Consider the following 23,769-nt stretch of genomic DNA (forward strand, 5'->3'; position numbering starts at 1 on the left):
ACTAAAATAAAGAGACAAAATAATGAGAAAAGGAATATTAGAATTATTGCACTATTTTATTTATCTTATACAAGTCACAGTAATTGCAACATATTAAGCACATAGTTGCAGAATGAGACTTCAGCTGCAATCCTATACCCACTTTCCTGGCAGTAAGTCACATGGAGCTCAATGTGACTTACCTCTGAGTTGACATCGATAGTATTGCATTATTAGATTCCTAATATTCAATAAAAGTTCTCTAACGCTGAAGGAAATATTATGCTGTTGTTTCTTCTCTCAACCTAGTTACCTGTTGTTGTTTTTATCATAGCATACCGATGCATTTTACATTCCCATTTTGCAAATATGGGAGGAGCAACAATGGGGCACCTAAGAAACATGAGAGAGGTATCAGCATGTTTGCGGGGCAATCTCAAGTTTGTAGAAGAACCCTCATCATAAAATATAAAACTTTTACCACGCAAAAAGGCCCAATGAGAAGAACAGAGAATGCCCTATAGCCAGAGAATGTTGTGTCAGTTGGCAGAGAAAAACAGGAAGCTGGTATGTCATGGGAGAGAGAAAAATGCTCTCCTTTCAGGTAAGTCAATCTCCATACGAAATACACTATCACAGAAGAAGGCATGACTGACAGGAAGGAAACCTGAACCCTTAGGAGATGAACATAAAGTGCAACATTTTATTGCAGTGCCATGTGTCACATAAAACACTAATTCTTGATAGTGCATGGTCACCATTTTAAAACACTTCAGCCATTGTACGGTTTAGATGGGGAACATACTGCCATACAAACAAACTTTTTAAAGCCTCTTCAAGTTGCCTGGGGAAGAGCAAATGGCTCTGCAGTGGGCAAAGGCTCCAGTGTGGAACATACCTCATTGTTTAAAAAATAAGTCAGCACATTAAATTTTGAGTAATTCTATTGGTGTTCCTAACTAGATATACTTGATAGGAAACTAGACTAGCAAGTCATGGTCCAAAGCGTTATTTTTTTTTCCTTAGAAGTTGATCCTTGGTATTGACATTGGGCTTCAGTATAATAATGTAGCATTTGGGGAGAAAGATGCAACCCAGGAGACCAGCACCAGAGGCCAAGATGGAGAAGACCTCCACAGCCACCATGGACTTCCCTTTGGTGCTCAGGTAGGTGGGCACGAAGGAGATCCAGACACTGCAAAACATCAGCATGCTGAAGTTGATAAATTTGGCTTCATTGAAGCTGTCTGGCAATTTCCTGGCTAGGAAAGCCACTGCAAAGCTAACAATGGCCAGGAAACCCATGTAACCCAGGACAGTGTAAAACATGGTGACCGAGCCTTCATCACATTCCGCTATGATCTCTCCAGATAGGGAATGGAAGTCCAAGTTTGGGAATGGGGGAGAGGTCACAAGCCAGACAGCACAGATCACACCTTGGATGAGGGGACAAATCAGGACAATGGAGTTTGTCAGTTGTCTCCCCAAGAGTTTTCTAGCCATATTTCCTGGTTTGGTGGCCATGAAGGCCAGAACAACCATGACAGTTTTTGCCAGAATGGAAGAAACAGCAACAGAGAAGAAGATGCCAAACACAGCTTGTCGAAGAAGGCAGGTGACCTTCATGGGTTGGCCAATGAACAGGAAGGAGCAGAGGAAGCAAAGCAGGAGGGAGATGAGGAGGACGTAGGTAAGGTCTCGATTGTTGGCTTTGACTATTGGTGTGTCACGGTGTTTAATGAAGGTTGCCAGGACTAGAGATGTGATCAGAGAGAGGAAAAGAGCTAGAAAAACTAAAACAAACCCCAGTGTCTCTTGATAGAAAAGGAAGTGGATCTTCTTGGGGCGACACTGGTCTTGGTTCTTGTTTGGGTGTTGATCTTCTGGGCACGGGGCACAGTGCTCTGCATCTGGAATGAGCAACAAATATTAAAGCATCTCAAACATGACACAGATGTTCTTTTTTAGGGGGGCATTTCATATCTCGAAGATGATGTACATATACATTCTCTAGCTTATTTTACACCTTAGATTATTTTTGTTTAAACGTCAGCAATCTTCTTTTGAAAGTCAGAAAGCTACAAAATACTAGGGATGTACGAAACTCCCCTTACCTGGCTCCGCCGGGTTCCGCTGGGGGGGGGGAGGTGCTCCGTCCCTCCCTCCAGAATCCTGGCCAGCCAGCTCCGCTCCACAGGGATTTCGCGAAGCTGCCGGCCGGCTCCGCCAGCAGCCGGACATCCGGCCACTGGCTAGCAGGGACGCAAATGGCAGCGGCCATAGCCACCGCCATTTGCGTCCCTGTAGTCAGCCGTGATAGGCTACATAAAGACTTAAGTAGCCTATGAAGTCTGGCTTTAAAAAAAAAAAAGTGCGTACGTAAATGGCGGCAGCTACGGCCGCCGCCATTTGCGTTCCTTATTTTTGGCCGTCTTAGTCTACGTAAATATTTACGTAGACTAAGATGGCCAAAAATAAGAAACACAAATGGCAGCGGCCGTAGCCGCCGCCATTTGCGTACACGTTTTTCTTTTTTTTTAAGCAGACGTGATAGGCTACGTAAGTCTTTACGTAGCCTATCACATCTTGCAAAAAAAAAAACAACAACAAGACTGCAAATGGCGGTGGCAGCAGCCAGTTGGAAGACCAGCCGCAGCAGCCGCTGCCGCCGGAGCAGCCGCCGCCCGGAAGATCCGCCCCAGGTAAGTCTCGTCCTGGGGGGGATCTGCGGGGAGGCGGGGGGGCAGTCCGTTCTGCCACAGATTTGGGGGGGCCGAATGCCAGAACAAGTTAGCAGATATGCTAACTCCATCTTTGACTTTGTGGGCTTTGTGGGCCACTGGCATTCGGCCTCACCGAGATCCGTGGCGGAATTCTCTGCCATCCCTACAAAATATTCCCCTACCCCCATATGACAGCGCTCCGTACCAGACTCAACTTCAATATTCTGCAAGGAATCAAATTCTGCATCTAGAAATGAAAACTGGGGAACTGTAAGAACTGAACCACAATCAGCTGTAGTGATGAGAAGCAATGAATGAAGGATTTCAAATATTACACAGATATTGATTATGTGGTTGCTAGTTCAGCCAACAATGAATGAACAAACAAACAAGCAAAGAAATACCAATTTCTTTGGAATATGAACTCAGAGTATGTATTGATAGGGAGAGTGGGAAACTGGTTAGAGAAGCCAGTATCGCCCCCCCCCCCCCGGCATTGTGTTTTGGACTGGAGTGAGGTATCAGGCTCTGACTGTGACCAGGAAGATGGACCATTTAGTGAAATATTTCAAAGATGACACAGATGTTCTTTTTGAGGGAGCCAGTTCAGCCCACAAAGTCAAAGATGGAGTTAGCATATCTGCATGTTATTGTGCACCCAAGAGTGCAACTGCCCTTTGATCACTCTCTCTTTCAGCTTCAGCCACTTATATCTTAAGGAGAGAGTACGGAAAGGTGGAAACCACTTTAAAAACAAAGAAACATGTCACCCCCCTGTACAAAGCTCATGTTCTGTATTCTGCAAGGGGGAGGGATACCAAATCGTGCTACAAGTAATTGAACAAGGATGTCCAGTGTCTTCTGAATGAGGAAATAAATAAATAAGTACATATGTCATTTTATTCAGATTATGAATACCCTTCCCCAGCCAGCCAGCCAGCCACTCGTCCACAGGACATGTAAGTGCAGAGGCTGAGGGAGAGGTTATGGAAGACATTATAGGAAAAAGGGCAAATCTGTTTTGGCCTGGGGTATCGTGCCTTGGTTGTTATCCTGAATGCTGGCCTGAATGGTGTTCTTTAAGGTTGTCTGAGAAATTCAATTCTGTTCATTTTTCATCAGGATTTGCCCAGCATACACCTTCCAGATTGAACATGGACTCAGATGCAATTTGTGGTCAAAGCCCACACTTTTCTGAGCTTGCAATATGATTCACAGACCCTCCCAAATGTGTTCTACTGCATGCCTATATTTGAAAAACACATATGGAAAATGTGTACTTTAAAAAATACACAGAGATATGCTTCAATCAATGGGAGAAGAACATGTACATTTCAAAGATGCCCACAATTGATGATGCATTTGGTAAAATATGCATGAAAATACTCATGGATTTTTATGCAACTCCCCTCCCCCAAGCTCACTATCTGATAGGGATTTGAGTCGGAACAAGTTTTGACATGGAATTTGGAGAATTTGGGTGAGCTCATGTCTTGCTGGTTCACACATCCCTAATGTTCTTAGTCTTAATTCATAACTGCCCCTAAAACCTTTGGGCCTGATGCCAAAACAACTGAGTTTGGAACTGTGGTGTTGGATCCAGATTGAGCCATATCTCTTTGATTAGACTCATTGAAATCAGTCAGACTAACATCAGTGAGACTTGCTAAACATGACTAATTAAAGTCTCAGCGATTTCAATGGGCCTCTGCTAAGTATGGCTAATCTCAATCCAACCCCTGTAAAAAAAAAAAATGCAAGGGAAGGTGAGAAAGATGCATATGGAAGAAAGCCAACAGAAAGCGTCGTTACTCATAAGTGTTAACAATTTTCTGACTTGTTTTTATTGCTGTTGTTGAGCATAATGATAATCAATTAGAACATTTCTTCAAAAAACTACGAAATCTTTGTAAACAAGCTCTGAAACTGGAAAACAAACGAACACCGAAACTGAGTGTCATCCATAGAGGAAACTGCGTCCTCTGCCACTCATTCATGATCTGCACCTCTCCTGTCCCATTTGTGTCCCAGGTTGTTCCACACTTGAATATTTATTTATTTGTTTGTTTATTTATTTTCTCGATCACCCATCTGGCTGGTCACCCAGCCACTCTGGGCAATGTACAATAATACAACAGTTTAAAACAAAATATTACATTAGAACATCGTATTTCTAAAAATACCCTAACACACCCCAAATGCCTACCTGAACAACCACATTTTTAATGTGTGGTGAAAGCTCATTAAAGAGGGAGCATGGCAGAGTTCCCTAGGGAGGGAGTTCCACAGAGTGAGGCCCACCACAGAGAAGGCCCTCTCCCTCATCCTCACCAGCCTAGCTGTCCTGGCTGATGGGACAGAGAGAAGGCATCCAAGGCTGATCTTGTTGAGTGGCCTGTCTGGTGTTGCTGGAGGTGCTCCTTGAGATAGGCTGGGCTGGAGCCATATAGGCTTTTAAAGGTCAAAACCAACACCTTGAATTTGCCCTGGAAAACAGCTGGTAACCAGTGCAACATGGCAGCTCTCAAATTTTTAGCTACCTGTAGGGATGGCAGAGAATTTCTCCCCGAAACTTCGGGGGGCCGAGCGCCAACGTGTTCGGCCCTCCGAACAAGTTTTGGGGAGAAATTCTCCGCAACCCCCCGCACCCCGCACCCCCCCCGGGACGGGACTTACCTTTGCCAAATGTCCCTCCCGGCGGCGGGTATGGCCGGCGGTTCAGCGGGTGTTCATCCGGGGCGGGAGCGGCAGCCGGTCTTTCGACCGGCTGCCGCCGCCGCCATTCCAATCAAAGAAAAAAAGAAAAAGCCCCCGTGATAGGCTACGTGACGATTAACGTAGCCTATCACGGCTAGATTTGCAAAGTCAGCCGTGATAGGCTACATAAATCATCACGTAGCCTATCACGGATGACTTAAAAAAAAAAAAAGCGCGTAGGGATAATGGCGGCCCCCATAGGGAGCCGCCGTTCCCGTTCCTTATTTGGTCGCTGTAGTCTACGTAAAGATTTACGTAGTCTACAGCGACCAAATAAGGAACGCGAATGGCGGCTCCCTATGGAGGCCGCCATTTGCGTATGCGTTTTTTTTTTTTAAGTCACCCGTGATAGGCTATGTGACGATTTATGTAGCCTATCACGGCTGACTTTGCAGATCTAGCCGTGATAGGCTACGTTAATCGTCACGTAGCCTATCACGGGGGCGATTTTTTTAAAAAAAAAAAAGTCTGCGTTCGCGGCCGGGCAAGGCGAGGCGCCTTCTCCCCGGCCTGAATTTCAGCCGGGCGAGGCGGGAAGCCTCCCCCCCAGCCTGAACTTTGCGGGGGGAGCAGCGAAGCGCCTCCCCCCCACCGCGAACAAGATTCGAGGACAGGAAAGTGACGTTCGCCCACCCCTAGCTACCTGTCTGGTTAGAAAAGGTCCCTTCTGGACAACAGACACATTCATAGCAGCAAACTGGCTTTCCCTCTGGAACGTTTCTCCGGTGTCCTGGAAAGCACCTCTCCACACATCTTGCAGAGGGCAGCTTCTGAAAAGGAAGGGAGAAATAGTTGAGGTTTTCCACACAACAGGTCTCTGAGTTACTCAACGGCATTTCCCATTTCATGGTGAGGAGAATTGCCCATTTGGAGACCCAAACCTATTCTGGACATTTGCAAACATATCAGAAGAGGCTCATACAAAATACTGAGACAGATATAGGAGCACCGGAAGCTGCCTTATAACAAGTCCCTCTAGCTCAAGACGGTGTTCTCTGACTGGCAGCTGCTCTCTCTCCGGGGGTTCAGACAACGGTCTTTGCCAACTCTAGCTTGAGATCCGGCATTTTAAGCATGCACACCAGGTGCTCTGCCACTGACTAATGGCTCCATAAAAATAAAACAAGATTCCAGTCCTCATCTTCATTTATTTATTTAATGAATTACTTGGTTATTACCTGGTCACAGTCTTCCCCGCTATGGTGAGACGTACTGATCTCGGAAGCTAAGCAGGGTCAGCCCTGGTTAGTACTTGAATGGGAGACCGCCTGGGAATCAGGCTTCCTGCATTGAGCAGCAGGTTGGACTCGATGGCCTTGTAGGCACCTTTCAACTCCATGATCCTATGACTCTATACTGGATTAAATTTATGATTTGCCAAGGCTCTCAGGCAGCAGCACACATAATAAAAGCAAACGCAATAAAACCAATTCTAACACATTACAAGGTTTATGAGAAGAAATGATAATTTTAAATACTATATAATGAAGAGACAAATCCCAAGCATCTAAAACATGAAAAAGGGTGCTTTCAAAGAATAGCATGAACTATATCCTTAAAAATTAAATAAGCAGCAGTTTAAAATTCTTTCCAAAGTTCTGGGAGAAAAAAAAAGGACTTTGGTGTCAAATAGTTGACAAAGTCAGTGCCAGGAGGACTAAGCTAGACAGGATATCCCGCAAGGGGGGGGGGAACTACAGAAAAGGCCCCACTCATGCATAGCCACCATGGATCGCAGTATGTGAGAACACTTGGAGCAAGGCCTCAGATGATGATCTCAGAGCATGGGCAGGAAGATGAGTTCCTTTAGATACTGTGGCCCCAAGCCATAAAGGGCTTTTCAGATTAAGACCAATGCCTTAAATTGGGCTCAGAAACAAACTAGCCGGAGTCTGTGAAAAAAGATAGTGAAGGTAGTACTAGACAGGCATAATATGTTCCCAGTGCCCAGTTCCAGTCAGTACAGTACCCCAGCTGACATATTTTTACTAACTGAAGTTCCTGAACCATCTGCAAGGGGAGACCCACATAGGACGTGTTGCAGTAGTCTACCCAGAAGGCTGCCTGATCACTGAAGCCTGGCCAGTAGTAGCTCCATCTTGCCTAGATTGACCTAAAGTTTATTGGAGCTCACCCAGTCCATTAAAGTCGCTAGACTGTGATTTTGAATAAAAGGCCAATTAAATAGGAACAAAGGAAGTGAGTGCCATATCAATTCCCAGCCCTAGCTGGATCAAACTTTTTGCATGCGATGCAACACCAGTGCTTTACCACAGGGCAGCAGCCCTTCCCTGGACTCCACAGACCTCTGGAATATTCTAGAAAGACATCTTCTGTTCTCAAGGCATAGAGCTGCAACGTTCTTTACTTCTCCCATGACCCCAGAACATTCGCTTCAACCCCACCTCTGTAGCCCACACGATCACTTCCGAGCGAATGCTGAAGTCTTGGCCTGGGGGAGCCCCTGGGTCTATCCATCCAACTTCCACAGGATCAAAAGACCCATTTGGGAAGAAGACCCAGTTCAGGATATCATATCTTTTGCCATTTCCCTTAAAAGAGACTTCATCTCCTGCGCTGTTGTTAAACCGGACGTTCCTCAAGGAGGCAAGAACCTGAAATGAAAGAGACACTAAGCAAACGGGGTGACGGGTTGTGACTGTGAGTGGTGTCTGGTGTTTTCAAACATACTGTGATGGTCAGCAAGGAAGGAGACGGTATTCATCTGCACCCCACTGTTTAGGGTTGGGCAACACATGACCAGTCAGCAGCATGCAGCCCCTGCAACCCACCAAATTCAGTAAAAAGGAAAAGTTGTCCATAGTGGCTATAGAGCACCAGAAGGGTCAAAATTGGCTTTCTTGCCCTTGTTACACTCTATAGCGATTACAGGAATCACCTTGTATTAATTTATTTTTATTTTTCAGCACCCACGGAGGGGGTGCAGCCTGCTTGGGGGTCCAGTGTCAAAACAGCCCCAGACTTCCCAAAGTTGCCCACCCCTGGTTTAGTCAAAATCTTAAGATGCTTCTTCTTTGGGCAACAACCATTTGAAGACGTTTCCCCGCTGGTTCTCAGGTAGGGACGTTAGAGAATTCCACCACGGATCCCTGGGGGGCCGAATTCCAGTGAATTTGGCCCCCCAGAATCTGTGGCAGAACGGAGCCCCCCTCCCCACCACACCGCGAAAGCCCCGCGAAACGGAGCCTACCTGGCTGCAGTTCTGGCTGCGGCGGCGCCAGCGGAGCTGGCTGCTGCCAGGCTGCTGCAGCCGCAAATGGCAGCCGTAGTAGCGGCCACCATTTGCGTCCCTATGCCGGCCCATGATAGCCTATGTATATATTTATGTAGTCTATCACAGCTAAAGCAGGGACGCAAATGGCAGCGGCTACGCCATTTGCGTTCCTGCTTTAGCCGTGATAGGCTACATAAATATTTATGTAGCCTATCACGGCTAAAGCGGGGATGCAAATGGCGTAGGGGATGCCATTTGCATCCCTGCTTTAGCCATGATAGGCTACATAAATATATACGTGGCCTATCATGGGCTTGCATAGGGACGAAAATGGCGTCCCTACACAGGACGCTATTTGCGTCTGCAGCAGCCTGGCTGCGGCTAGAGACCCCGCTGCAGGTTGGCCCAGCTGGCGGCTCCAAGGCCTGGCCGCGGAGCGGAGCCAGCCGGGCAGGATTCCGGGGGGGGAGGAACGGATTGCCTCCCCCCCTGTCAAGGATTCCAGGGGAGGAACCTATCGCCTCCCCCCACCTGCGGAACCTGGCGGAGCCAGGTAAGCGGGGTTTCTTGCACCCCTATCTCAGGTGGGTGGGTGGGAGCTTAGCTAGCTTCTACTTGCTAGAAGACACTCTCACATCTTTGGGTTGGGGCTGGAGAAGATTGGCTCATACCAGGAGGGAGACCAATATCTCTGACATTTTCAGCCAGCTTGCACGAAGGAGCATGGGGGGGGAGGTAGAGAGCTGCATGTAATTTGATTCTGCCAGTTGGTGGGGGGACAAATACTGTTTCATAGACAAGGACTGCATGTTTGGGGGGCTTCATTGATTCCTCCCTTAATAGTCATAGTTGAAAATACATAAGTAATACAGAACCATTATAATACTCTGCTATTCTTTACTGAGACCATGTCTTCACAACAACGGAAGGAGAAGTGAATGGAAGAGTACCAGATTTGTTTTTTAAAGGAATCAGCTTTGCTGCACCTTGGTCCATGAAGGGCTCCATGAGCCAGTAAACATCACTTCACAGAAAATACTTCGTGGTGGGGGTGAGGGTTGGCGTGAACATCATCTGACTGGCAAGGGCTGCTCAAGCAGTAAGAGAGGCTCCCCGCCGCCCACTCTTCCCTGAAAGTCCGGATGCACCGGCATTTCAGGAGCAAGCCTCATTGAGCACAGTGGGAGTTCGTTCCGAGTAGACGCACATATGCTTGTGCTGGGAAAGAGGTGGGGGAGGTGGGGGGAGGACACACACAAGGATGGGGAACCAGCCCCCTTTCTAAGCAAAGGATCTCTGTAATGAAGGTGTGAAATAGCTACTTCCCTAGGCAATGAACCAAGTCACAGAGAATCGCAGTTCTGATAAAGCGCTTCACCGGCTTCAGGGAATCGATGCTTTAAATTCTGTATTCAATTCTGGGGGATCTCTGTAAATTCTGATGTGTGCAAGCCTCATTGAGCACAATGGGAGTTACTGCTGAGTAGACACTAACTGGGAAACACAGGGGACAGCAAACACCCCTTGACCTGGGCAGGGCTAGCAGACCCGAGGTAAATGCGGGGGTTGGGGCACACAACAACTGTACCGTGGAGAACCCAACTTAGAATCAGACTTTAAGCAGTGTCAGGAAATCCGTTTTTTCCCAGTAAGCTCTGGCCGGGGTGGCTGCTGGATGGCCACGACATCATGTATGCCTAATGACCTCTGAGCTGGCTGTTTAAAGATAAAAACAGCCAGCTCAGAGTAAATAGCTGGTGGAGACACCCCCTGACTTTCTATTGCTTTTTAAGGGAAATCATGGCTGTAGAAGAATATCCAAAGGCAATCTCTCTTAGGATCTTTAGAATGGACGGATAGCTCTTTTCTAACAGTCACTCTTTGCTTCCAGGGTCTGACCTTTAAAAAGAACAACTCCAAGGCACTTTTTAGAACACTGCGAAATATGAACAAGGGTGTTACCTGCCATGGCTGGACCTTCAGAAGCTGCTTGTCTTCCCCCGTCATGGCACGTGTGTATCCCAAGATGGACATGGCATGTAATGTGTGTGCCACGGAATAGATGGCATTGTAAATGATGTAGCTGCAACTGGACATACTCATTTCGAACTTGGAGCCTGACAGGTCCTCTAGCTTCTCCTTTCCGGTACACTTTCTATTTCCACTTAGAAATGTTTGACGTGAGTTTGGAAACTGACAGTCAAATACGATTTCCCACCAGTCACAAAGAAAGACGTCTCCTTGAGGTCGTAAGGGGTCTAAAGCCTGGAGAAAAGGCCTGAATTCTGGCACATCCCTTCTGTGGAGTCTGAAGTGTAAAGCACCATGGAAAGGTTTTAGATATTGCCAGCCAAACTGGGACCCAGTTGCAGCAATATCCCAATGAGATGTCAAGATCCAAACCTTCCTTAATGGGCTGTTGGTCTGATGGAGTTCAATAAACAATGTTATAACTTCTGATTCCCCAAAAAGAATAATAACTAAGGATTTCAGCCAAGAACTAGGAATATACATATCCTTAAATTCTTTCCCCATCATTAGGACCCCGTCAGCAGGATCCAGCATTTTAGAGAAGACCATACAGATGTCATTCTGTTTGAACAATGGTGTCAGTGTCTGGATGAAATTATCACCCCTTTCATCACTGCAGGAAACCAGCCCAATCCAGTTCCAGTGGAAATGCAGGAGCAGCTGGACTAAGCCCAGGTACTGAATATTTTCACTGGGATCAATCCGGTAAAAGGAAGGAAATACCCTTTTCTCTCTCTGACTATGTTCAAAGAAGCCATAACCAAGCTGAAAGAAGGAATTTCGAGAGGGGTAGTCCCGTTAGCCTGTTGCAGTAAAAACAAACACCTGCAATTTATCACACGTTCATGATTGGCCACTTACAGAAGTTCGCAGGTCCATTACATGACATCCTAATCCTCCAGTGATTTTCCCATCATTTCCCCCGCCTATCCCATGTTATCCCCAAAGGGAAAACACACAGTATTTTTTTCAGCCCACACAATGGGAGTGCCATGGCCTGCCTGCGTACTTCTCCCGTCGCGCAAAAAAGCCCTGCCTCGTTTGGGGTTGTTGGGGGTGCGGTCCTGATGCCGGTGGCAGTGGCATCAGGGTGGTGGATGTGGCGGTATACTGACCTGTCAGCTTGCCACCATTCTGGCTTGCCACCATACCGTGGCTAAATGCAATGCACCAACTTTTGCTCCCAACTCCGGCTGCTTACTCCACAACACAGAATGGCCACCATGCCTGCATTCCAGGAGTTCGCCGGACAGCTGGTGCCTGTGGGGGCAGGGGGCGGGCAGTTTGGGGGAGGTTGCTGTCCACCTGCATTACGCGTCAATCACGACAAAACCACCCGTAATATGCGAGGGGAGGGAAAGGGGCAGGAACCAGGGAGGACATTTCACAACACCCCCGCCGTGTGTAATGGCTTTGTGAGGAAAAGGAGCCACCCTGTGAAAATGTAGTAAAAAGGTAACCTAAAAGCCACTGTATGTGTCTTAAGCAGCACACAGTACTGTAAGAGCTGCGCGTGCCTGGAATGAGCAGACAGTAACCCTCAGATAAGGTTGCTAGGCAAACCGCTGGCAACCAATCAACAGTGACACGCTGGCTGAGGAATGCAAGCTAAGCGATGAAACTGCAGCACGGGGGTGCCCAGGGTCGACTCCGCTTTGAGCGTGAGCTCCTCTGTCCAACTGTTTGCAAACAATAAAATCGAGTTGGACCCAGCCTGAAGTTGACTCTCCTCTTTGGGGCAAATTGGACTCGCCTGCAGGGGGCGAAACTAGCATTTTGTGCAACAAAAAGGTAAGGAACAGAATATAACTAGAAAGAAACCACTGTGTTTAGGATCCCGATCTAATCCCGCACTGAAACCGGATGGAGAAAGCCCCGGTACTGGTGCGGATTTCTGCCCCCATGTGATGAACCTGATTGGACCATACAGATGGAAGGGGCCATTTAACCCATTGAGTCCAACCCCTTGCTCGGTGCAGGAATCCAGTTTAAAGCATCCCTGACAGACGGCTGTCCAGTTCTGCAACGGAGAGCCCACCACCTCCCTAGGCAGTCAGATCCATTGTCTGACTGCTCTGACATTTGGGACGTTTTTCCTGATGTTCAACCAAAATCTGCCTTCCTGTAATTCAAGCCTGCAATCTTGGATGACACAGAAACGTTGTGGCCTTCTGTGTGACAAAGCTAAACAGACCCAGTTTCCCAAACCTTTCCCCACAGGACTTAGATTCTAGTTCCCTGATCATGTTTGTTGCCCTTCTCTGATCTCGTTCCAATTTGTCTGAATCCTTCACACAGTGTGATGTATAGAACTGGACACAGTATTCAAGGTGAGATCTCACCAGTGCAGAGAAGAGTGGAACTATTACTTCCCATGGTTTAGAAAATATGCTTCTTTTGATGCAACCTGAAATTGCATTTGCCTTCTATGACGCCACATCACACTGTTGACTCGTATTCAGCTTGTGATAATCTACATCTCCAAGTTCCCATTCACACATTCTACTGTAAAGGTATCCCCCTTCTATACCCATGCTTGTGATTTCTTTTTCCAAAATGAAGAAATTTACCCTTGTCTCTGTTCAATTACATGGTGTTATTTTCTGCCCAGTTTTCTAAGCTATCAAGATCATTTTGAATTTTGTCTCTATTAGCTATCCCATCCATTTTTGTGTCATCTGCAAATTTGATCAGCATTCCTCCACCTCTTCCTCCAAGTGATTAATAAAAGGGTTGAAGAGTACAAGGCCCAAGACCAAACTCTGTGCCCCCCCCCCCGATACCTCCCTCCAGTTTGATGAGGAACCATTGGCAAATGCACGCTGAGTATGGTTTTCCAGCCAGCTGTGTATCCACCTAGTAGTTGGACCACCCAGGCCACAATTAACTACCTTGCTAATCAGGCCACTGAGGGTCCCTTTGTCAAAAGCCTTTTTTGTTGTTGTTTATTCGTTCAGTTGCTTCCGACTCTTCGTGACTTCATGGACCAGCCCACGCCAGAGCTTCCTGTCAGCCGTCGCCACCCACAGCTCCCCCAAGGTCGAGTCCGTCACCTCCAGAATATCATCCATCCATCTTGCCCTTGGTCGGCCCCTCTGCCTTTTGCCTTCCATTTCCCCTAGCATCAGCATCTTCTCCAGGGTGTCCTGTCTTCTCATGATGTGGCCAAAGTACTTCAGTTTTGTCTTTAATATCCTTCCCTCAAGTGAGCAGTCTGGCTTGATTTCCTGGAGTATGGACTGGTTTGATCTTCTTGCAGTCCAAGGCACTCTCAGAATTTTCCTCCAGCACCACAGTTCAAAAGCATCTATCTTCCTTCGCTCAGCCTTCCTTATGGTCCAGCTCTCACAGCCATAGGTTACTACGGGGAATTTGTTGTTGTTGTTGTTCAGTCGTTCAGTCGTGTCCGACTCTTCGTGACCCCATGGACCATAGCACGCCAGGCCTTCCTGTCCTGCGCACTCTCCCAGAGCGTGCTCAAGTTCATATTCATTGCATCGGTGATGCTATCTAGCCATCTCATCCTCTGTCGTCCCCTTCTCCTTTTGCCCTCAGTCTTTCCCAACATCAGGGTCTTTTCCAGAGAGTTTTCTCTTCGCATTAGGTGGCCAAAATATTTGAGCTTCAGCTTCAGTATCTGTCCTTCCAGTGAACACTCAGGGTTGATTTCCTTTAGTATGGACGGGTTTGACCTCCTTGCAGTCCAGGGGACTCGTAAGAGTCTTCTCCAGCACCAAAGTTCGAAAGCATCAATTCTTCGGCGCTCAGCCTTCCTTATAGTCCAGCTCTCACAGCCATTCATTACTACTGGGAAAACCATAGCTTTGATTAGACGGACCTTTGTTGGCAACTACGGGGAATACCATTGCTTTAACTATGTGGGCCTTTGTTGTCAGTGTGATGTCTCTGCTTTTCACTATTTTATCAAGATTTGTCATTGCTGTCCTCCCCAGAAGTAAATGTCTTCTGATTTCCTGGCTGCAGTCAGCGTCTGCAGTAATCTTTGTGCCTAGAAAGACAAAGTTTGTCACTGCCTCCACGTTTTCTCCCTCTATTTGCCAGTGATCAATCAAGCTGGTTGCCATAATCTTGGTTTTTCGAGGTTGAACTGCAACCCAGCTTTTGCACTTTCTTCTTTCACCTTCGTCATGAGGTTCCTCAGCTCCTCCTCGCTTTCAGCCATCAGAGTGGTATCATCTGCATATCGGAGATTGTTAAGGTTTCTTCCAGCGATTTTAACTCCAGCCTTGGCTTCATCAAGCCCACCACGTCGCATGATGTGTTCTGCATACAGGTTGAATAGGTAGGGTGAGAGTATACAACCCTGCCGTACTCCTTTCCCAATCTTAAACCAGTCCGTTGTTCCGTGGTCTGTTCTTACCGTTGCTACTTGGTCGTTTACAGATTCCTCAGGAGGCAGACAAGATGACTTGGTATCCCCATACCACCACGAACTTGCCACAATTTGTGATGATCCACACAGTCAAAGGCTTTAGAAGAGTCAATAAAACAGAAATAGAAGTTTTTCTGAAACTCCCTGGCTTTCTCCATTATCCAGCGGATATTGGCAATTTGGTCTCTAGTTCCTCTGCCTTTTCTAAACCCAGCTTGCACATCTGGCAATTCTCGTTCCATGAATTGCTGGAGTCGACCTTGCAAGTTCTTGAGCTTTACCTTACTGGCATGTGAAATAAGTGCCACTGTTCGATAGTTTGAACATTCTTTGGTGCTTCCCTTTTTTGGTATGGGTCAAATGCCTTACTTACATCAAAATGTATTAGGTCCGCATCACCGAACATAAATCACAGCTCTTATACTGTAGTGAGCATGGGGGGCTACACCCAATCCCCAAAGGAGCAACTGTGTTAGTCATCTGCAGCAAGAACAACTAAGAGAGTTTTGGCACCTTGTTAGTATGTGAGTCTTTAAGGTGTTGCTAGAATGTTTGTTGTTTCCCCAATCGAAAACCTTTCCTTACATAAAAGAGCTGCTGCTGGGATTGGCCGTGCAACAGCCTCCTGACGGTCCCCATTCTGGATTATCGCCAAGGTTATTGCTGAAGTTGGAAGGCCATTCATTCCTGCCACCCAGAATTACAGCGACACAGCTGCACCACACACCCACTGCGTTGCTTCCAGAAACTGGCCCTTCCATCTCCATGTTCCAGAGTCCTGCAGAAGCCCCAAACACATCTCCCCCGCCCCCAGATTCATTACCTGTGGGATCTTGAGGATGCCCAGGATGTATGCCATCTGCCTTGAGGATTCAGAGTCAAGACCCCCAATAACAGAGAGCAATTTATCTCGCCCGTCACATTTATAATTGGGAACCATTTGCCCCCGAGTGGAGAGCAGAGAGAGGGTGCTCACGTATATCCTTCTGACAATCTCCTTGTGATCATAGATGCGGAAGCCGAGGGTGGTGTTGGGTAGGAGAGTTGGATCCTTGTTGAGCTCACTGATGGTGAAGGCAAAGGTCAGGATTTGCTGGTAGTACTTGAATATCCACCTGCAATGAGAACAATATTGGGAGGGAGGGTGGAATCACCAACAAAACTGCTGAGAAGTGGAGGGCAATGAAATCCATCTAATTTGACCCTCCTTTGGGGTGTGTGGGGGGGGAAGCTTCCAGATCAAAGCCACCCTCAGTCTATAAACCAAGGACACACAGAGAAATCCAGGTTCTTTGTTAACTCTCTGTCTGTCTATGTCTCCCTGTTTTTGTCTCTGCATCTCTCACACACACATATACACACACGCACATGCACACACGTGCACACAGAAACAGTATTGCCAGCTGCATTTCAGAAGAGCCCAGCTGGATCATAGATCAGAGGTTAATATAGTTCAGCACATTTATTATCATTTATCTATTTTAAGTATTGATATCCCACAAATATACTATTTATCATGCAAATCCTTCCAAAGTGGCTGTCAGGCAAAACCAAAATACAATAATAAAATCACAATAAGAATAGTATAAAAATAAACAAACAAACAAACAGTTTAGCAGGAAACTTCCCACAGGGGAGGTACACCAGGCTTAACAATGGCCAGTCACCCTTGACTGACCCAGTCTCCCCCTTATATTTATCTAAGGAGAACATCAGAAGAGGAACATCAGAAGAGCCCTGCAGGGACAAACCAAGGTAACTCCATCCAGCTCAGCATCCTATTTCTGACCATGGTGAACCACCATGCTTCCTGGGAGCCCTACAAGAAAGGGATGATGGCAACAGCCCCCTTTCTTTCCCCCCCCCCACAACTCCAAGGGTTGACTGCCTCAAAATGTGGAATCCTTAGTTAGCTATGACGGGTAATAATTGTCAGTAGACCTTTCCTCCAGGAATTAGTCTGATACTTTTAAGAGCAAACCTAACTTAGCGGAGATCACTTCACTTCCAGAGTGGCACCGAAGCAAGATTTTGCCTGATTCTGAACTACTGAGGGGCTGGGCTGTAGCTCAGTGGTGGAGCTCCTTCTTTGCATGCAGAAGATCCCAGTTTCAAGGCACCTCCATGTAGGCTGGGAAAAACTCCTGTCTGAATCCCTGGAGAGCCAGTGAGTCCTCGCACACACAAATCCACTCCAGGTTTCCCCCAAGCTTTCTTTGTTTCAGCAGTATAATGTAGGGTGAAAGGGAGTCATTTATTGCTGCTTCTGTTAAATATTTGAGAGTCAGAAGTCCTGTCTGATCTACTGCAGATCCCCCAGAGATTTACCTTCTGCCCACCCCTCTCTTGGGTGACGACTGCTGGGGGTGGGGGATTTCTTAGTCATTATCCAATTCCTAACAAAAAACCAAAGTATTGCTTAACTCTGCCTACCTTCTTTGCCCCAAAGAGGTTCTAGAAGCAGATCAACTGTTCTCCTGCTTAGCAAGGCATGTGATGGCAAATTCTCCCCTGATCACCTGTCCAGATCAATGTAAGGCCGGAATCTACAAAGGCAGATTTGGAATACAAATCTGAAAATAGTTTATTCCAAACTCAGCTACAAATAGACCAACTTCCAGTGACTTCATTCAGGGTGGAACAATGTCTGAAATATCATCTCTCAATTGAGTCCCGTGACACTTCCCTCCATGTTCCTGTACTCTGCATTGCATTGCATTGCATTGCATTGCATTCTCTCTCTCTCCCTCTCTCTCTCTCTCTCACACACACACACACACGCACATGCACACACCCCACATATCTTGCCTTGCAGCAGTAGATGCATCAGCAGCACTCGGCTCCCTCGCTCTCTCCAAAGTTTGGTTCCTAGGATGACTGCAACACTACTTTGTAGTAAAAATGTAACCTAAAAGCCATTGTATGTGTCTTAAGCAGCACATAGTACTGTAAGAGCTGCGCATGCCTAGAATGAGCAGACAGTAACCCTAAGATAAGGTTGCTAAGCAAACCGCTGGCAACCAATCAAAAGTAACACGCTGGCTAAGGAATGCAAGCTAAGTGATAAAACTGTAGCGCGGAGGTTGCCCAGGGTCGACTCTGCTTTGAGTGTGAGCTCCTTTGTCGAACTGTTTGCAAACAATAAAATCGAGTTGGACCCAGCCTGAAGTTGACTCTCCTCTTTGGGGCAAATTGGACTAGCCTCCAGGGGGCGAAACTAGCATTTTGTGCAACAAACTGACGAGCAGCCAGGAGTCCCTTGGACCACCCTGGGGTCAAACGACAGAACCGGCAAAGGTGCCTGTGGGGCGCGCCGGACCGCCTTTGAGGTCTGCCACGGCACCAGAGAACGGGGGTCGGGACACCCAGGAGGTTAAAGGCATGGACTCCATTGATTGAGTCAACCAGGCTGAATGGGTCTGAAGAGACGGCACTAGGGTGTTGGGCAGAGTAAGTACTTGATTTCCCTTCTGTCTTTCTGTTTGAGTTGCCTTCGGAGCGTCTGAGGTTTGTCAGACTCCGTGTAAGTGTCGGAGGTTTGTCAGGCTCCGTGTATGGTTTCAAACAGAGGTAGGCACAATGGAGGCGGGTAGCTCCCGTTTAGAAAGCTCTGCCACTCCCTTGGGATGCATGCTAAAGAACTTTAGCAAAGTCAAGCGTCTGAGGTTTGTCAGACTCCGTGTACTAAGATGTCGAAAGGCAAGCTGGTTACACTCTGTCAATTGGAATGGCCAGCATTTGGAATTAGTTGGCCAGACATAGGATCCTTTGGTGTAAATCTTGTAAATGCTGTATATAAAAATGTGGTGAATAATGGGCAATGAGATCAATTCGCCTATATTGATAGTTGGTTAAATTGGTGCGGAAAGAATCCCCCTTAGTTACAGAAGTGTAAATGTGTAAATGTGTTACTGGCAAAGGACCACAGGGGCAAGAGACCCCGGGTGGTGTCTGAATCAAGTAGTAAGAGATAAATTTGCCTCAGGGAAGGTGAGGTTATCAGCATTTGGATGAGTGCCAACCAAAATCCACTGAAGGTGAGAAAAGGTTGAATATAAAGTTCAATATTGTAAAGTCATGATGGTATGCTCCGAGGTGAAGCCCAAAGCCCCTGTTCCCCCTGATTCAAGCCCCACGGAAGGAGCTTGAAGACTGGGAGACCCTGCCCAAGGTGCCCTGAGCTCCCCCCCCCCGTCTGATTCGGTCTGTTAGGTTGGGAGGAGAGGTTGTTGGGGGAGGGAGGGGGCCCTCCAGAGACAGTTTGTCTGCCACCGTATCCAAGTTTGTTAGAAGAAGCAAAAGCAGTTGAAAAAGCTGCAACTTCTGAAGAAAGAGATTTGTTTGATGACTTAAAGACTGTGGCAAAATCAAGAAACAAAGACAGAGCAAGTTCTTAAAATATCAGGGTCTGTGTGAGCTTCTCTCTGTCAGCCTACTCAGAGCAGAGCCAAGGGGGACTTGCCTAACCCCCCTTCGCCGTGGCTGGTTTAGCCTTAGCAAGCAGAGAGGCTGGAAGGTGTCTGTGAGGACCTGACAAAAGAGTGAGATTTGCAAAAAAAACTAACAAACAAGAAAAGCATCACAGCTGGAAAGCTGAGCAGCACTGCTCTGTTCTTATCTGTGGAGGAATTTAGAAGAGGTGTAAGGTTACACCTTCCCCATTCGAACTGATGAAGAGACACAGAGCTTTTCTTAAAATGCATCCCTTCTTTATGGCCCAAAGCCTTCTTTGTTAGAGGCACTCTGCACATGGACTGGAACTTTGGCCAGTTAAAGACTTGCCATAAAAAGTACTGTGAGGCTTGTCATAGCCTTAAACTCCCATTGTTGTAGATTGTGTGTTTGTTTGTGATCAGCTCAGTGTACAGTTTGATTTGTGATTTCAACACTCAGATAAAAAGCTGCATTTGACTGAAAGAACTGGGTATATTTAGCCTTGAGAAGAGAAGACTGAGAGGAGATCTGATAGCACTCTTCAAGTACTTAAAAGGTTGTCCCAGAGAGGAAGGCCAGGATCTCTTCTCAATAATCCCAGAGTGCAGGACACGGAATAATGGGCTCAAGTGACAGGAAGCTGGATTCCAGCTGAACATCAGGAGAAACGTCCTAACTGTTAGAGCAATACGACAATGGAACCAATTACCTGGGGAGGTGGTGGGCTCTCCCACCCTGGAGGCATTCAAGACGAGGCTAGACAGCCATCTGTCAGGGATGCTCTGATTTAGATTCCTGCACTGGGCAAGGGGTTGGACTCGATGGCCTTGTAAGCCCCTTCCAACCCTACTATTCTATGATTCTATGATTTCCAAGGCTTTGATTTCATTTACCCTAATGAAGCATACAGATACAAATTTCTAGAGATTCATAGACTACAAAGGAAACAGCCTTCAAAAAGTTCAAAGAGAAACTACGAAAGTTAGTTTCCCTTTAAAAAGGGGGCAGCAAATTCTCTTAACTTAAGAGGTGAGAGAGAGAGAGTCCCCCACTCTCCCGTGATACTTCTAAGCCCAGCTGTGTTTCTGAAGCCTAAGAAAGTTCCTGCCCCATGTGTTCCAGCTCTTTCTCAAAATCTGAACTGTTCTGACGTTCCATTTGCTCAGAGGCAAACCTGACACTCTGCCAAAACTCATGCAGTGTGGAGTTGCCGATGCAAAAATGGTGGCTTGGAATTCTTTCCACATATGAGAACGCCCTTCCCTTGATTTTGATGGGCCCTGACCATGCAGTCAGAGGAGCAGTATAATGGTTAGATCTGCTCCACCATGCCCTACTATACAAAACAAATGTTTTCCAGTCATGGTGTTAGATTTTAATGATATGAAAAAGGTATAAAAGAAGGCAGAAGAAAGTAGCAGACAAAAAGGCTTAAAAAAGAAAGAAAGCTTATCCCAAATGTGTATCGTTGAAGATCTAAGCAAGCGAGTCTCTGTCGAAGCAATGGCAAACAGCCTAACTTGCAGAGAAAACAAAGAGTTAAAACTGATGCATGGCACAGAGAATTTGAAACGTGATTTGCAGAACAGGCAAGCCAAAAGATAAGTGTGCCTGTTACAAGAGGGAGGCTATAGTGGCCATAAAAAGGGGTGAAGCCCCCGTATGAAGCTTTAACAAAAATATTACCCACTAGAAGTGGACAATTAAAATAAAAAAGGCTTTTCTTAAATTGAAGCAAGCCTTAATATCACCGCCTGCTTTAGCCTTATCAGACCCCAGATCATGAAGTTTTTAGAGCTATGGTGCACATGAGAGCACATAAAAAAGTGCCATTCCTGGAAAAAGGAAAAGGCAATGCTGGCAGCCACCATGGGCGGAGATATAAACAGCAGCTTGAGAGCACAGAAGTGACCAGGGGGGGGGGGCAGAAAAGGAAAGGGCCAACCGGGGCTCAATAAATGTGCGTATTGCCAAGAGAAGAGACATTGGAAGAAAGATTGTCCAGAGCTGAAAGAAAAGAGAAAAGAGACTCACCCTGAAGGCTGCCAAATGCTGGCAGGGTCCTCCAGTGGGGGGGAGTCTAGCTGAAGGGCCACCACCCTACGAACAAACGCTCGGGAGAATCCCAAGGTAAAAGTAAGGGTTGGTGGCGAAGACTGTAAAGCCCTAGTAGATACTGGAGCCACATTTTCTATGATCCCTGTGAAGCCCCCCGGCAAGAAAAAGTGGAAAGCATGTAACTATAGAAGAAATTAAAGGGAAAAAAAAACAAAACTAAATTGCCCCTGTGTAAGCCCCTCCTCACGAAGACTGGAAATAACATACTGGAACATGCCTTTGTAGTTTCATCTGCATACCTGGTTGCCCTCTTGGGGTGGGACTTGTTAACAAAACTGCAAGCTAAAATCTTCTTCCGTGATAATCAGATTGTAGTACAGCTGCCAGCAATGCAGGGCTCAAATTATCGAATGGCCCTTCAAGCAATCAAGATTGTGTCAGAGGCCAAAGGGACTGAGATTTTAAAGAATGTTAATCCATGTGTGTGGGCAGACAGAACCCCTGCCCGACCAAATGCATAACACAAATTAAAATCTTCTTTAAAAAGGGAGAGCCCTGTGTGCGTGAGGCAGTATCCTCTGAAAAAAGCCACCTGTGCAGGCTTGAAGCCGCTCATTGAGAAGTTCAAAAATTATGGTTAGCTAATAAAGGGATCATCCCCCTTTAGCACCCCGATTTTGAGTGCGCCCGAGGCAGATAGCACCTCCTTCAGGTTGGACCAAGACCTGAGAACAGTGGCTGACTGCCCTTTGTGCCTCAAAAATGATTCAAAGATGTTTGAGCCCCCAGCTCAAATGAGAAGTCGCCCATGCGCTTACTATCCTTTTCAGAGATTTCAAATTGACTTTTCAGAGTTGCCCCAGACTCATGGCTATCGGTACCTGCTAGTAATGATAAAAGCAATTGACTGCACCGCTCAGACAGTAGCCAAGATCCTGTTAAAAAGTAATCCCTAAGCTCTTGTTACCTAAAGAGAGTGAATCAAATCAGGGGCCCCATTTTGTTAGACAAGTGACGCAAGTAGTGGCCCAGGCATAACAAACTAACTAGAAGCTACACCCCCCTTGGAAACCTCAATCTACAAGTCAAGTTGAGAAGATGAACCGCACCTTAAAGACAATGCTCATTAGAATTTGTTTAAAGATTAAGTTGAAAGGCCACAGGCCTTGCCAAACACCTTGACTCAAGTATGGTGCGCCCCCAAGGGAAGTATTAAATTGACACCTTTTAAACGTTCCACAAGTGCCCACCTCGGATATTACCTATGGCTGATAGCTTAAATGTGAATTTAAAAGTAAAAGTTTTAAGATTCAAGGTTATGTTACTGCTTTGCAGTCTGTTTTGTTTTCACAGGTTTGCGACACCGCACCAATCCTGGCCTTTAGATGCTCCAGTGCATAATCTCAATCCCAGCGATTGGGTGCTAATCCAGTCCTAGAAAGATGAACCACCTACCAAGAAGCAAAAGGGTCTGTTTCAGATCCTACTTACCACTCCCATTGCTATGAAAGTCGCCAAAAAAAAGAAGTGGATTCATCACACTGAATAAAGGCATCACCTGCACCAGAGAGGGTCACACCGGAAGCTGACCCACCTGAAGGTCACCGTTGGAATAATGAACCCCTAAAAGGACTCAAGTAGCTCTACAGAAAGTGGCGCTCTCGTTTCAAGGGTTCCTGATGAACGGAACAAAACTGAGTTCCAAAAGTTCAAAAAAAAAGTGTTTTTGTTGTCCACATTCTAGTAGCTAGAACAAGAGCGTCCCAGGCCTCACTTGCTGTTTAGAGAACACCGTCAATGCCACAGCGATAATAGTTTGCGCCTTTAAGTGCGTAGTTCACCGCTGGACCAAAGAGAGTATAAATTTGAGAAAAGCCTTTTGAGGGGGGAATTGTAGTAAAAATGTAACCTAAAAGCCATTGTATGTGTCTTAAGCAGCACATAGTACTGTAAGAGCTGCGCATGCCTAGAATGAGCAGACAGTAACCCTAAGATAAGGTTGCTAAGCAAACCGCTGGCAACCAATCAAAAGTAACACGCTGGCTAAGGAATGCAAGCTAAGTGATAAAACTGTAGCGCGGAGGTTGCCCAGGGTCGACTCTGCTTTGAGTGTGAGCTCCTTTGTCGAACTGTTTGCAAACAATAAAATCGAGTTGGAC

General features: G+C 46.6%; 1 protein-coding gene across 3 annotated transcripts; it reads right to left on the minus strand.

The window, feature by feature from the left end:
* On the minus strand, positions 1–23,769 carry LOC146355657 (vomeronasal type-2 receptor 26-like). 3 transcript variants are annotated; one of them, XM_084830926.1, is made up of 7 exons: positions 23,102–23,769; positions 17,552–17,664; positions 16,095–16,233; positions 10,657–11,002; positions 7,865–8,074; positions 6,103–6,229; positions 1–1,889 (listed from the first exon to the last, which is right to left on the minus strand). In XM_084830926.1, the coding sequence occupies exons 3-7, from the start codon at positions 16,124–16,126 to the stop codon at positions 988–990; spliced, it is 1,617 nt and encodes a 538-aa protein (XP_084687052.1). In that variant the 5' UTR covers positions 16,127–16,233; positions 17,552–17,664; positions 23,102–23,769; the 3' UTR covers positions 1–987. The 3 variants fall into 3 exon arrangements, with proteins under 3 accessions (XP_084687052.1, XP_084687054.1, XP_084687053.1); XM_084830928.1 differs by lacking the exons at positions 10,657–11,002; positions 23,102–23,769 and adding an exon at positions 17,927–18,075 and having other exon boundaries at positions 15,942–16,233; XM_084830927.1 differs by lacking the exons at positions 10,657–11,002; positions 17,552–17,664; positions 23,102–23,769 and adding an exon at positions 17,927–18,075 and having other exon boundaries at positions 15,942–16,233.

This window comes from Heloderma suspectum, chromosome 2 (assembly GCF_057233095.1).
Source record: "Heloderma suspectum isolate Gila_16-S chromosome 2, 16-S_ref, whole genome shotgun sequence".
Lineage (NCBI taxonomy): Eukaryota > Metazoa > Chordata > Lepidosauria > Squamata > Helodermatidae > Heloderma > Heloderma suspectum.

Excerpts from the sequence above, each read along its gene's own strand:
- LOC146355657 (XM_084830926.1), bottom strand. The coding sequence starts at position 16,126 with ATGATCACAAGGAGATTGTCAGAAGGATATAC. Across the intron at positions 6,230-7,864 it reads TGATCGTGTGGGCTACAGAG|AAGCTGCCCTCTGCAAGATG; the intron begins GTGGGGTTGAAG and ends CTTCCTTTTCAG. Across the intron at positions 1,890-6,102 it reads GACCTTTTCTAACCAGACAG|ATGCAGAGCACTGTGCCCCG; the intron begins GTAGCTAGGGGT and ends TGCTCATTCCAG.